Genomic DNA, 13,589 nt, shown 5'->3' on the forward strand with positions numbered 1-13,589 from the left:
ATTTTCCAAGCTGGAATCATTTTGGGATTTTCATCATAGAGTATGAATTTACCGACCGTTGTGCCAAAGATAGCTTGTTTGCCCACCCTGGCGTTAAAGTCGGCAAGCACGATTTTGACATCATGGCGGGGGCAGCTCTTATATGTGCGCTCATAGAAGGCATTTTTATTCACGCCGTCCTTCTCTTCCTTCTTCACCGAGATGAATACCAGGACTTGGCCTCCTCCTACCACAAACCCTTCATCAAAAGCAGGTTTGAGATCACGTTGAATCTCGTGAAACCTCGATTTTATATATTACTGGATCCATTTTCCATATTATCTACTTTTCTATTACTCCAGTTTGTTCCAATATTATTAAAATATTTAAAATAAGTTATGAAGAATAAGTTCAAAACTTATTAATATATTTGTAGGAGTGCTGACATTTATCGCAGGATGCGTCACTACTTATATCCGTTATGCGTTTTGCGGGCAGCCATTCAAGGTTTGATGCCTAATGTGTTGTAAATATTTTGTGTCTGTTTAGTGTTAGAGCAGGGCATTCACTGAGAAAGTGGAAAAAGGTTACCTCAAACCCTTCTAGCTTGCGGCTGCGGCAGACTGTGTTATAGGGCAGACCCATTATCATATCTGTTTCGTTATCTTGTAATTGGTTATTGTTATTTGTTTAAAGTGAGTATAAAGCTCTCTATTGTTCGCTTCCAGCGGGCATGGTATTAACTCGGCATCGAATTCATATAAAGAAGCTCCTAGAGCGACCTCGTCAACTTTTTCGTTGTCAAAAATGCTCTTATGACTGGAAACCCAAATTATTTGCAAGTAGAGTTGACCTGCCAGTAAGTTTAAAGCCATTCTGTAATCATCACACGCCTTCTCTACACCTAAGGAATTAAGCAGGATATTTCGTGTTATGTCATTACATAGGAAAACACTATGGTGGTTATATCTTTCTACAGCACTAATAGGATGAATAAAATTAAATTAATTGATTTTAATAAACCATAAACCGTTGTGAAAAAAACGCTTTAAAGAAATATAAAGTCATGATTCCACTTTTAATCTCTTGTGGCTTTGGCTTATGTGGATCGATCTTCGCAACACGTTTAGTTTAATTTAACGTATTTAATTAATTGAGGTAAAGAGAAACAATGCATTGGAAAATATGCATATGTACAGTGAAATTTCTCATAACCTTACACCCCCACGGTTGCAGTGTTTTTGTTCACATATGGGAGAGTGGTAAAAACGAAGCTGCAACTCWGATCTATATTTCAACTGAACTAATAACTGTGAGTCAATATCAGTCAGCAGTGAATAAATGACAATTATGTATATCAATTTATATACATAAGGATAGACGGCCTCAGCGCAAATCAATTTTGTGTATTGTCCTTAAAAATCTGCAAAACTTTACAAATTAATAAGAATTAAAAAACGGAAACTACAGTTTGTACTTAATTTTCTTTCCATATTTTATGAACTCTTGTCCATTTATCAGAGATAATTAGTAAAATAGTGCCCTTGTCCGGTTTTGGTATGAAAATATGAATGAAAACGTAGTGTTTATGAAATTTGTCTAGTGGTTGCAGGGGCTGTTGGGTTAAACCAGACAGTGCGTATTGGAGAATTCCACTGTACATATTGGAAAGTTTTTTTACATTTATAATAATAAATAAATAAATATGTACCATTTCGGTCGATCTCATTTTGGCGTTTTTCCGTTAAAAAACATAATTTCATTGGAATAGGAAGCGAGCGTACCATTGTTGTGCTACACCAACTGATACAGCTCCTCGTCCCCGAAAACTTCACAAATGTAATTGTTGGCTTGTGAGCATTCTTCCCTTTTTTAATACTATTTTATTAGCTTCACTTGTATGTAAGTATGTATCTATGTTTGTTTGTAACTTTTTTAAGTGGTACTAAAACTTAGAATATTTTAGCRACACTGTAGGAAGGCGATAGTAAGTTTAAGCAGCTCACCAAAAAGATGCGCTTAAAAGTATGCAACATCTAAATAAAACTAGTTTTGGTGATATTTGAATAGCATACTGAGTTGGGCGTCAACCGTTCATAAGATGCAAGGTTGCATACAGCAGATCATGCAGTAATTTATCTGGGCTCTCGACTGTTCGCTGCTGGACCAGAGAATGTATAAACCAATTTCTTCTCTATGTTTATACATTCTCTGGCTGGACAAGCTTATGCAGCACTTAGTCGTTGTAGATCTTTGGACGGTATTCGAACTGAAGAACTAGACTGTTCAAAGTTGACAAATGCCCATGTAACAGAGAAGCTTTAGAAGAAATGATTCGATTAAGAAGTAATAATTCGTAAAGTCGCCAATATAACTTGGTCGCAAATAATATAACAATTAGTCAATGACAGGTTACGATACGACGAGTTAATACGATATTAAATGCTGCCTAATTATCGATTTACTTAACCAATACTACATGTAATAGTTCATATTTTAACAAATTTGGGGTTTATAACATCAAACCAAAAAATTAAAAATTAATATATTTTGAAAAAACTAAAAAACATGCTTTTAAAGCATATCAAACTAAAAAGTGAAAAATAATTCTTTGTATAAACTTACAATAATAATGAAGGAAAAATTCCTTGTTCCTTCATTATTGTTTAAAAATTCGCGCGACAAAATTATTATTCTCAGAAATTTTTTTATTTTTATTGAAAAAAATCTTAATTTTAAATCACTATGTTTAATCGCCTAATTGAGATAATCAAACTTTGTCGCAGAAATGTTTAAAGTTTGAAAAGTGAAATTTCTGAATATTTGATGGTTATTTATGAGAAACGAAAATATAATGCATATGTATGTCTAATATTAATATGTAGGTTTGCCAGGGACTTCAATAGCTCTAAAAGCTATTAAAACTAATTAAGTTTAATGTATGTATGTATGTAGGATCAGGATTTTGAGACGAGTTGAAGCCGAATTTCGGTCAGTCCGTCCGCAGGAGCGAAATCGAACCATTGACACGACCGAAAAATATTGTTAAATGTAAAGCTATAATTTGATATAACTATACCACAAATTAAGCTAGAATAGAGAAATTTTATGTAGGGGATTATAGTAGGGATAGCCATCTGTGGCTTTAAATATTCCCTAACCATATTGTGGTTTACCGCTGGAAATAAATTATATCTATTGGTCTACTTCAGTTACATCCGAACTTGTTTATTATATGGTTTTAGTTAACAMCTTTTCTTACGAGAACATAAAATGTGCAGTTATACCCTTTCTTACTTATCTTAAGGTATTTTGCTCTGATATTTTAATTTTGGGGTATACGTCCCCCCTATAAGAATTGAGGCCATGTTTTGATGGGAATAATAAACATGTACAAATGCATGCATTGTACGTAGGAGTATAGTATTGAATGTGTGGAAGTATTTATAAAATATATTCAATATTGTTTATTCATACATACATATACACATACAAGTAAGCACATTTGTAAAGGTTGGCCAGCGTCGGAGGCGCCATGAATGTGCGCTCTTTGGAACACTGTGGATAAAATAGAAAAGAAACCGGCAAATTGTATTTACTCGATTGTTAGGAGCGGAGCCCGATCGTACGCTCTGACTCGATCGCTTGTGCTCCCCTTTGTATGCGTCTTGATGTTTGTTTTGAGTAACCATACATATGTACATACATAACGTTTTGAACGCTTTAAATTAGGCACTTCTGCCTATTTTAACTCAGTACGATATTGGATCCCGATGGAAATTATTGAGTTTGGACGCACGCGTTGTCGCGACGATATTAATGAGAGTGACAGTGACAGTGACAGTGACCGTCGATTGTTAAAGCAATACAGAAGTCAATCATAAATTAAAAACTTTACATCGAATTATTTATTTTTCCTATTATTTGTGCATTAAATCGAAACGGAAATTTCCTGAGTCAATGTTGTATGTAAACTATTCCGGGAAGTAGAAGGCAAGAGCGTTGCTAGCGAAATCCAAAATGAATCAGTATAAACGCGTCATTTAAAAAATGTTGAGAAAGCCAACTAACTACATATGTATGTACATATATGAACACATTTTATATATTATTATAAGTACGAGTACTTTCTGAACGTGTTTTTGTGCCAGTGTATGACTGGGGTCAATCTCTTCTAATTAATCTAATATTTAAACAAATATTCCTAGGMAAATTACAAATAATCATAATATACATATAGTATCTACATATGTATGTACATATGAGTACTCACACAAATTCTAGAAAGCAAGAAAAATGAGATGAACCAATTTTCATAAAAAAGTCTGGGAAATTCCTGAAGCTTAAAAACTATTTCCAATTACCCAACATTRCATACAAAAGTGGGACAAGTTACAGGACTAGAATTACGTCTGAAGGGGTTTTGTTAACTTTTCTTTTCACTGAGGAAATGAAAGATATTTTTGCATTAGGCCTGTTACACCGAAATTTGTTTAATTATTAGTATCACAACTCAAAATAGCAATGCCTATTGGATAAGTTCAGAAATTCATAGTTGTGATATGAAGAATACTCGAGTAAAAGGAAGATAGTTTCTACTTCGACATTAGTAGTAAAATTAAATCATTTTGTACTGGTGCATTTTCACAKGGGTTTATATGAAACGAACAGACTCATGCGTCTATCCACATTGCTACAGTTCTATAGTACGTTTTGTGTGCTTCATTCACAAAATCTATTGGGCGTATGAATGAACATATCAGTATATAGTAGATAGTATGCACAATAGCTGCCTGAAGAATAACGAAAACGTAACGAAAGAGTGAATAAGAATTAAAAAGTTGTTTTTCGTCCGTAGTAAAACAATATTTTGTGTCACTACCTGCGTATACACACACATACTTACATATGTATGTATATAAACAATGATAATATATGAGTAGCAAAGTTTATCAATGAATTTAAAATTAATAAAAAAATTACTTTCTATGAATTCAAAACAATTCATTAATTTTGCGTCAACTAACAATTTTTGAACGAAGTCTTAAAAGGCTATTGAAGATAATTCTACTGAGATCACCTAAAAAATATGATTTTAGGATATTTTTTTAAATAATGAAATGATGTCTTCTGCAGAGAGTGCAGCGTTCACCGTGGTCACAATCAAACAAATTGCCTTTACAAATGATAAAAAATATWTGATGTTAAACAAAAAGCAAGCTTTGAAAAAATGTCGAATGATTGTTCAATATACCATTTTATGGTAGAAGGCGGTAACTCCAAAAAATTGGTGTGTTATTTTATTGGTATCTACATACTTTGAAAATATGCAAAAAATAAAATATTTTATTTTCTAAAGTTCGCCTTCGATACTACTTACAAATATAGAAATAAACAAACARGAATTTATGCTTGGCAAACACCTTCGACATTGGTCGAAAATGATGTCGCGTCCCCGGCTTTAAAAATCAAAATGGACAAAGATGATTGCAACGCTTGTTCGAATTTGCGGGACCAAACGGATTTAGCGTTGGCGTCAGACTAAGTATATATAAGTAAGCGACTGATGTCAAATGCAAATGCATGGATAATGCAAATATCCGAGTATTTASTGTGAAGCATTGCATGTCATAATATGAGGATTATTCGTTAAAGGTGATGTGCTTATTTAATTTATTGCCAACTTTTACTGACGTTTGTTGGCAATTCATTTTTTATTATTTTACTGTATGATTTATGATATTGACAACAAACATTGATATTATTCTCAAACTTGACGTCTGTTAAAGCAAGATCGAAAGCAATTGATTCAAATGCAATCTCATAAAACTAATATGAAATTGAGCAAGTTGAACCCGTTTCCACATGTTTGCTAAGTGTGCTGTGGGCAACAATAAGCCCATGACGCGCTTGATATATAGCTAACTATAAAAATTGTATGGAATCTGATATTAGTATCCTTACTCATATCCATCTGTCATATACATACAATAATACTAGGTATAATAGGGATAATATATTTAAACACACTGTGCCGTAGTTGAAACAGTATAACAGTCTGTCTGTCAGTCTGTGCAAGGGAAACTTGTGTAAAAACTAAGATATCTTCATGAAACTTTGTAAACATGTCCCTTGGSACCCAAGGAGGGTTGGTATTGCAAACGAACGGAATCGGTCCTTTGTCAGGCCCACAAAGTGCTTTTAAGCGAAAACATATTGATTTTATTTTGATTTATTTCAGTTGTATCCTCAGTTCCATTCAGAATTCTTAGAACATGTTGCAGTTGACGAAGTTTTAAATGATGCACACATTGCCATGTTTAAGTTAATTWGCAAAGTTCAAGATTTTATTGATAACGGTTAAAGTGGTTAAAATAAATATCCATTTGTGTTAATAATAAGGACCCTAACGTAAAAAATACTTTTGCCCAATTGTCGCTATGAAATCGATGAACCGATGATAAAATTTTTCCACAATTAGAATGGAGCTGTTCATCTATATTGTACCTTCAATTCTACAATTGCTGTGTATTTACGAAGCCGCGGCAACCGATCTTTTATACGGTACGTACCATACATCTGAATGTATCTTCAGAATTTGACACAGGTTTGTTTTTGTTTACATTCTAATAATATTGATTTAATGCCCTTCTTATTTTTTTATTACGGAGTGACACTAATATCTTCTAAAGACTTACGTATTTTTTATTGCGATTAGGACTGCATTCGAACAAACTAAAATCGGGCGCAATTGTTATTCCAAAACGAGTAAATGCAGACGGCGATTTTCTAACTTTCGATTTGGCGTATCGACATGATCAGAACTATCGTCATGAACATAGCCGACGCCGCCGAAATATTGCTAAGACTGTCAGTAAAATTCATTACCGGCTGGACATGGATAATGGAACCATGCATCTTGATTTAGAGTGAGAATAATAATTTATTCAATATTTAACTGGTTTTACATATAATGCATTTACCGATATAATATACCTACTTATCATTGCATATTGGTGATTATCATCATAAATGCAGACCTCATACTTATTTCATCGCCCCGAACTTGATAGTCGAGAGGCATCGGCGCGATATTCGTACGCGTAAGGCGGCTGTTCCAAGCACAGACTGTCATTTTCATGGAAAAGTGCGTGGACACCAGGACTCTAATGTGGCGATATCAACGTGTGAAGGTTTGGTGAGTTTAACTCGACAGTACACAATATTTCATTTCAAATTATTGAAATTAAAACCTTAATTAGGTCAAAGTTTCTATTCCAATCATCTTCCCAGAGCTTSCTGAAGTTTAATCTCTTACATTATTATGAGAATTTTCAATCCGTAATTTTAAATTTGGAAAACAGAAGTGACTTTTAATTTCAAGTTATTATTAAAATATTCTGATTACTGCACAGCTTTTATGACGGAATTTTAGTTTCTCAGAAGAAGCTATAACGTATATACATACATATATAGTTAAGAGAAGAAAATGCAATAAGCAATATTCCGTTAGTTGGAGCATTGGTAACTTGCGGTCAAGCTCTTAATCACAAAAATTAAATTTTATTTACGTTCTTATACTTTAAATAAAATAAATTAAACTATTTAAATATATATTATTTAAAATTCTAGGTCGGTCATATAAAGACGAAACGTCATGAATACTATATTGAGCCTTCGAAGATGCCAGCTGACAATTCAAGCGGGCATCCTCATGTTTTATTTCAGAGATCGTCTTTGAAACCAAAGGTAAAGCGAAAAATGCGTGTATAAAACATAATTATACTATGAAGTAAAACGCATCTTCTTAAAAATCTGTTTAATGTTTAAAAAGATTGTTGAGTAACTAATTGCACTTTGCAGAAGCACTATGTAAAATACAAACAGCGAGAAGATTTGATTAGCAACTGTGGTACTAAGGAACCGAAAAGATATAGTGGGACACGTCTAGAATGGCAAGCGCATGGGAAAGTATGAAAAATTAAATTGGAAACAAATATGCATATTTTATATTTAAATTTAAAAAACATTTTAATATTGAGACTGAATATATATGTTTAAAACATAAATGTGAAGCATTTTATGAACGAATGTGTGTACATTTTTCTAGGTTAAAATTCAAGGCGGTAGAAAGTTAAGGCATAAATATTCATTCCGCTCATACCGTCGCCATCAACAACATTCAATACAATGCATACAAGGAAGATATCCTAGGCAATTCAATCAGGCGCCACAAATGAAATTCAAATATGAGACAGCTTCAGATCACATTAATACAATCAATCAATCGGATTCCACGATCCAAAGTCAAACTACAGACTATGAGAAAATCAATATTAACAAAAACATTATAAATACGAAGAAAATGAAGCGCACAAAACGTTCAATTAGCAGTCCACGCCACGTGGAAGCGCTGTTAGTGGCAGATGCAACTATGGTCGCATTTCATAGCAAACTGGAGACATATATACTCACCATAATGAATATGGTATCGGCGCTTTATAAAGACCCCAGCATAGGCAATTCAATTGAAATTGTTGTCGTCAAAATTTTTTTATTTGAGGAGCATGAAGCTCATCCCGATTTAAATCTTACGCAAAATGCGCAAAAGAATTTGGATAAATTTTGTAGGTGAGTTATTGGAAAACGAATGTTTGAGTCGCAAACTACTTWAAAATCGTTTTATTACTTTAAATGTTATTGTGAATGTTGATGTCATCATATTCATATATATAGTTCAAATTGCACTTGGTTTTTAATTGTTGTTAACTAACACGATATATTTCTTTTTGGAACTAGAAGTTTCTTTACCTGATGTTTTTTTAAAGGAGYCTTCTTTCAAACATACTTGCTTGATTTCTTTGATGTAAAATGATTTGAGAGTAAAGATTAAATTCGTATATTCCAAATTTAGTTAAGGACATGTACGGAAACCATTTGTACACACATGTGTGTTTTCAGGTGTACTTAATGTATTGTTGTTAGTATTTGTAGTAGTTTTATAATAATTTACTTTACGCAATAAAAACTGTTAATTTATACTCCTCTTTGATAATTGTTRACACAACACCAGATGGCAGCACAAACTGAATACGGCCAACGAAAATGATCCATATCATCATGATGTTGCGATTCTTATAACGCGGACAAATATTTGCGGCAACAACTGCATGTGAGTAAAATATTCAAGTTAATTGAGTAAATTTCGCTTTTGACTTGCTGCATGCATATGTATGTATGTGTATGTGTTAGCAGATTTCGTTTATATTTTTCTAAATTTCTAGGACCCTCGGTTTAGCCAATGTGGGTGGCATGTGTAAGCCGAAACAATCGTGTAGCGTTAATGAAGACAATGGTATCATGCTTTCGCATACGATTGCACATGAATTGGGACACAAGTATGTCAAAATTAATTTCGATACAACTATTAATATTTAGTTTATACTTTCGCAACATGTTGCTATAGACAATTATAATTTTATTCAATTAACGTGTATTTGTTTCAACTGAAACTAATCGAGATGGTACGTACATAAGTGATCAGGATGATGAGACAAATTGAATTTCGGGCGACTGTTTGTCTGCCCGTCCGTGTAAGCGATAAGTTGAGTAAAAATTAGAATACCGTGATGAGTCTTGGTACACCTGTATCTTAGCACCCAAAGAGRTTGGCGTTGCAGATGGATCATTTCTATGCTCATAAAATGCTGTAAATCGAAAGCATATGAAATGTTGAAACTAAGCTCCTCTTAGGACACAACTTTGTGATGTAGTAGAAAGGATCGTATTATTCTGTGGGCTGAAACTATTAAAAAAGTGGGCATGACCCCGACTTCTAATAGTTTCATAAACCGTACGAGCTATATGTACCAAATTGTCTCAGGGGAAGTTCTCTTAACATTCTTTAACCATATAACGATTAAAACGCTTATTCTATTATTACTCCGACAGGATCAGTATGGTGTGATTTCACTTTTATGCATTTTATGGGAAAATACCTTCAGGTGTTGGCAACATTTTATTAAAAAAATGTAGCGAAAGAATTTCAATGTTCGACGCAACTAACTGATTTACCATCAAATTTGTTTCTTGGTAAAACATTCAATTTATTTTATAACTCTATTTTACTTGCCGACAACGAAAACTACATAAAAATCAGCTTCAAAAAAGGTATACGTATGTATCTGCCAAAAAAAGTCCACCATGCTAAATTTAAATCATTGAGTCTATGGTCTAAGCCAATTCCATTCATATTCAGCGCTATACCAATATCACATATTTTGTAGTTTTAGGTGATACACAASCGTGAGGTGAAMAAAACTATGTATTTTACTCTACAGCAACATGTTGTAATAATATAAAAAAAGTATTTGTACATACTTATGTATGTACAAATTTGAATATGGCTTTGTGCTTAACTGTTTACCATCTATCGTAGCTTTGGCATGTTTCATGATACAGCGAAAACTGGATGCCATCCTCGAGTAGGCTCAATTGTTCACATAATGACACCGACTTTTGGAGCAGATACTTTACAAGTTTCCTGGTCGAATTGCAGCCGGAAGTATATTACACAATTTCTCGAGTGCGTGTGTGGCTCACGAATTTTTCCACAGTTCATTTATACAGCTTAATAACACTATATTTGAATTTACAGTCAAGGTTTCGGCGACTGTCTAGATGATGCGCCCACTCCAAAAAGAAAATATGTTTATCCAGCTTTACCCCCAGGAGTACTATTTGATGTCGAAACGCAATGTCGCCTGCAGTTCAATCTAACGGAAGCCGATGTCAACGCATCGTCCTGCACATCTATGGATGAAATTTGCTCCACATTGTGGTGTAGAGTAAATGGCGAATGCATAACAAACTTGCGTCCTACAGCACCGGGAACAAGTTGTGGTGATGGAAAGGTTAATCAATATTTTTGAATTCGGTTTTTTGTGAGCATTGCTATTTTTTGAGTCTGTGATATTTTGATTTGATAGGGATGTCATAATGGAAAGTGTATACCAAATGAACAAGCTCACCCAATTAATGGGAGTTGGGGGGCTTGGTCCAAGTGGAGCGATTGTTCGAGAACTTGTGGCGGAGGTGTGTCGACTCAAAAACGAGAATGCAACAATCCGGTGCCGGCGAATGGCGGTCTCTTTTGCATTGGTGAAAGAAAAAGGTTTCTTGCTCCTTGGACTTTTACACACAAAGAGGGTGTTCTACCAATACAGTATTTTCAGATATAAGATATGTAATCATCAGCCATGTCCAGTGGGTGAAGTCAGTTTTCGGGCACACCAATGTTCCAAGTATGACAATGTGTATTATCAAGGTTCAATTTACAAATGGTTACCATTCTTCGATAATAGTAAGTAGAAGGAATTTAGAAAAAATCCTTTTTCTGTTTGTTGAGACGCCTACAAGTATTTTGGTGTTTACAGAAAATCCTTGTAAGCTGCTGTGCACTGATGTTGACGACACCATCATTGCAAATTGGGGAGACACAGTGAAGGATGGCACGCCCTGTGGTGTTGGCACCAACGATATGTGCATCGATGGAATATGCAAGGTGAGGCAAAATAATGCAACATATATTTTCAAAGGTCAATGAACACAAACATATGGATTAATTTAGAAAGTCGGATGTGATTGGGTTTTGGATTCCAACATGCGAGAGGATCAATGTGGAGTGTGTGGTGGAAAGAGCGATCGATGTAAGTTGATAAAAGTGAGTAAGTAATGAAATAGAAACTATAAAATCTAAAAACAAAATCATTTGTAAAAATTAAAATATTTCAGGAGGTATTTGAAGAGAACGTCAATGTAACTGATGGGTACGTAGAGATTGTAACCATTCCATCGAAAGCCCGACATATTATAATAAGAGAAATGAGCAATTCGAAAATATTTCTCGGACTTTCAATGGCGAATAGTAGTAATTTTTATCTAAATGGTGATGGACTTATATCTATGCCTGGAGAATTCAGAATAGCAGGAACGGAGAGTTTATATGATCGTGTGGATGAGCAAGAGACCATAAAAATACCTCAACCGATTGAAAATGCTATAACAGTACATGTAAGTTTCCAGAAATGCTTTAAGCATTCTAAATTAATGCGAAAAACATATATTAAGTTTACGATTTCAAAAATGTTAAGTTAAATCACATGATCATTACATGATTGATGATTACATGATCATTATTATTTGTTATTCAAAAATGCAGTGCTTTAGCGCTATACATAAYTCAATCGGCAATTGAATTAAAGCTGAAAATTATATAGAAGTTTCTTTAAAATAACTAGTTTACAAGAAATCGGCGTTAACTTCTTTTGCTTATTGAATTATCTAAAGTAGATTSAAATGAAATGATAAAGTTTAAAGCGGCGTTATATGGGATATGAGGAAGTAAGCTTTGGTTCCATATCTCAAATTTGAGATGTTCGCTAATGTTTTGCACCAAATTTGTCTAATTATTTGTGAGSTATAGAATCATCTCAATGTAGACAGTTCTAAGCAATTTTTCCAATTAATTAATTTTGCTTGATTTTTTTAACGGATTTAATTTTGGTAGCTCTCGGGTTTATAGGGTCACGTTAATAATGTTTGATGTAGTACCAAGCTTCTAATTATCGAATTATTCGAATCGACGGGTTTATCTGACTTTTTAAAAACTTCTAGGCTCTTTATTTTTCGAAACAATTACTAATTATAAGATTAAAAATTGTCAGGCAATAATTCGTGAGGACGGATTAAATACCAGTATTCGTTATGAATTTGCCCTGCCCGCACTAAATAACTCGCAAGGAGTACGGTATTCATGGAAGTTGGGTGATTGGACCGATTGTACCAGCGGCTGTGGAGGCGGTGTGCAATATAGAATAGCACAATGCTATGCGGATGGAGAATGTAAGGAATGTGTTGTTTTATAAATACGTATTTGAACTCAGTATCGCGCCTTATTTCATTTAGGGACACCTAGTTCCGAATATTGTTGGACTTTTGCAGAAAACAAGAGACCAACGCGGCGTATACGTGTTTGCAATAGGCATCAGTGCCCGGCCCATTGGTGGACGGGTCCGTGGCAATTCTGTCCAGTTACCTGCAAATGGTCAGAGGACTTGTCGCCTGTACGGCGTCGCACWGTCATGTGTTTGGATCAAAATGAGGTTGTAGTCGAGGATGATCGCTGCAATATTGCATTAAAACCTCCGAGCACAGAACCCTGCAGTCATAATTTACCCAAGTGTAAAGTAAGCAATAATATGGAAAATGTTGTTTTGCAAATGCAAAACATATAAAGTATTAGTAAATTAGTATTCACAACTTCCGCCGAACAAGTTAAATACATGCAATTATATAAATATAGTAAATAGATTTATATTGTGTATAGAATTATTGATGTTTATTTTTAACAAAGGTGTGTATGTAGACTTTAAAAATCGTTTTAACAATACGTGATAAGTTTAATGTACTTACATAATATTTTTCACAACAATAAAATTGTAAAGTATTTTATTTAACTCTATCATTTATACTTACTTAAAATTTAAATTAAATACTGTATGTTTACATCCAATTTGTTGATGGACCAAATATGGAATTATGTACGGAAG

The 13,589-nt window shown here is 33.9% G+C and overlaps 1 protein-coding gene across 7 annotated transcripts; it reads left to right on the forward strand.

Annotated features, from left to right (window-relative positions):
• Nucleotides 1–3,747: 3,747 nt before the first annotated feature.
• On the forward strand, nucleotides 3,748–13,496 carry LOC108964947 (A disintegrin and metalloproteinase with thrombospondin motifs 6). Of its 7 annotated transcripts, none has more exons than XM_018927012.1 (20): nucleotides 3,748–4,057; nucleotides 5,116–5,269; nucleotides 5,339–5,534; nucleotides 6,461–6,543; nucleotides 6,698–6,908; nucleotides 7,018–7,177; nucleotides 7,612–7,728; nucleotides 7,843–7,950; nucleotides 8,090–8,610; nucleotides 9,053–9,151; nucleotides 9,264–9,377; nucleotides 10,418–10,564; nucleotides 10,637–10,892; nucleotides 10,968–11,152; nucleotides 11,214–11,341; nucleotides 11,415–11,542; nucleotides 11,609–11,701; nucleotides 11,773–12,051; nucleotides 12,705–12,882; nucleotides 12,946–13,496. In XM_018927012.1, the coding sequence occupies exons 4-20, from the start codon at nucleotides 6,462–6,464 to the stop codon at nucleotides 13,272–13,274; spliced, it is 3,135 nt and encodes a 1,044-aa protein (XP_018782557.1). In that variant the 5' UTR covers nucleotides 3,748–4,057; nucleotides 5,116–5,269; nucleotides 5,339–5,534; nucleotide 6,461; the 3' UTR covers nucleotides 13,275–13,496. The 7 variants fall into 7 exon arrangements, with proteins under 7 accessions (XP_018782557.1, XP_018782558.1, XP_018782555.1 ...); XM_018927013.1 differs by having other exon boundaries at nucleotides 5,368–5,534; XM_018927010.1 differs by lacking the exons at nucleotides 5,116–5,269; nucleotides 5,339–5,534 and having other exon boundaries at nucleotides 6,221–6,543.
• Nucleotides 13,497–13,589: the final 93 nt, after the last annotated feature.

Source organism: Bactrocera latifrons, unplaced genomic scaffold (assembly GCF_001853355.1).
Source record: "Bactrocera latifrons isolate USDA-ARS-PBARC rearing strain unplaced genomic scaffold, ASM185335v1 scaffold_130, whole genome shotgun sequence".
Lineage (NCBI taxonomy): Eukaryota > Metazoa > Arthropoda > Insecta > Diptera > Tephritidae > Bactrocera > Bactrocera latifrons.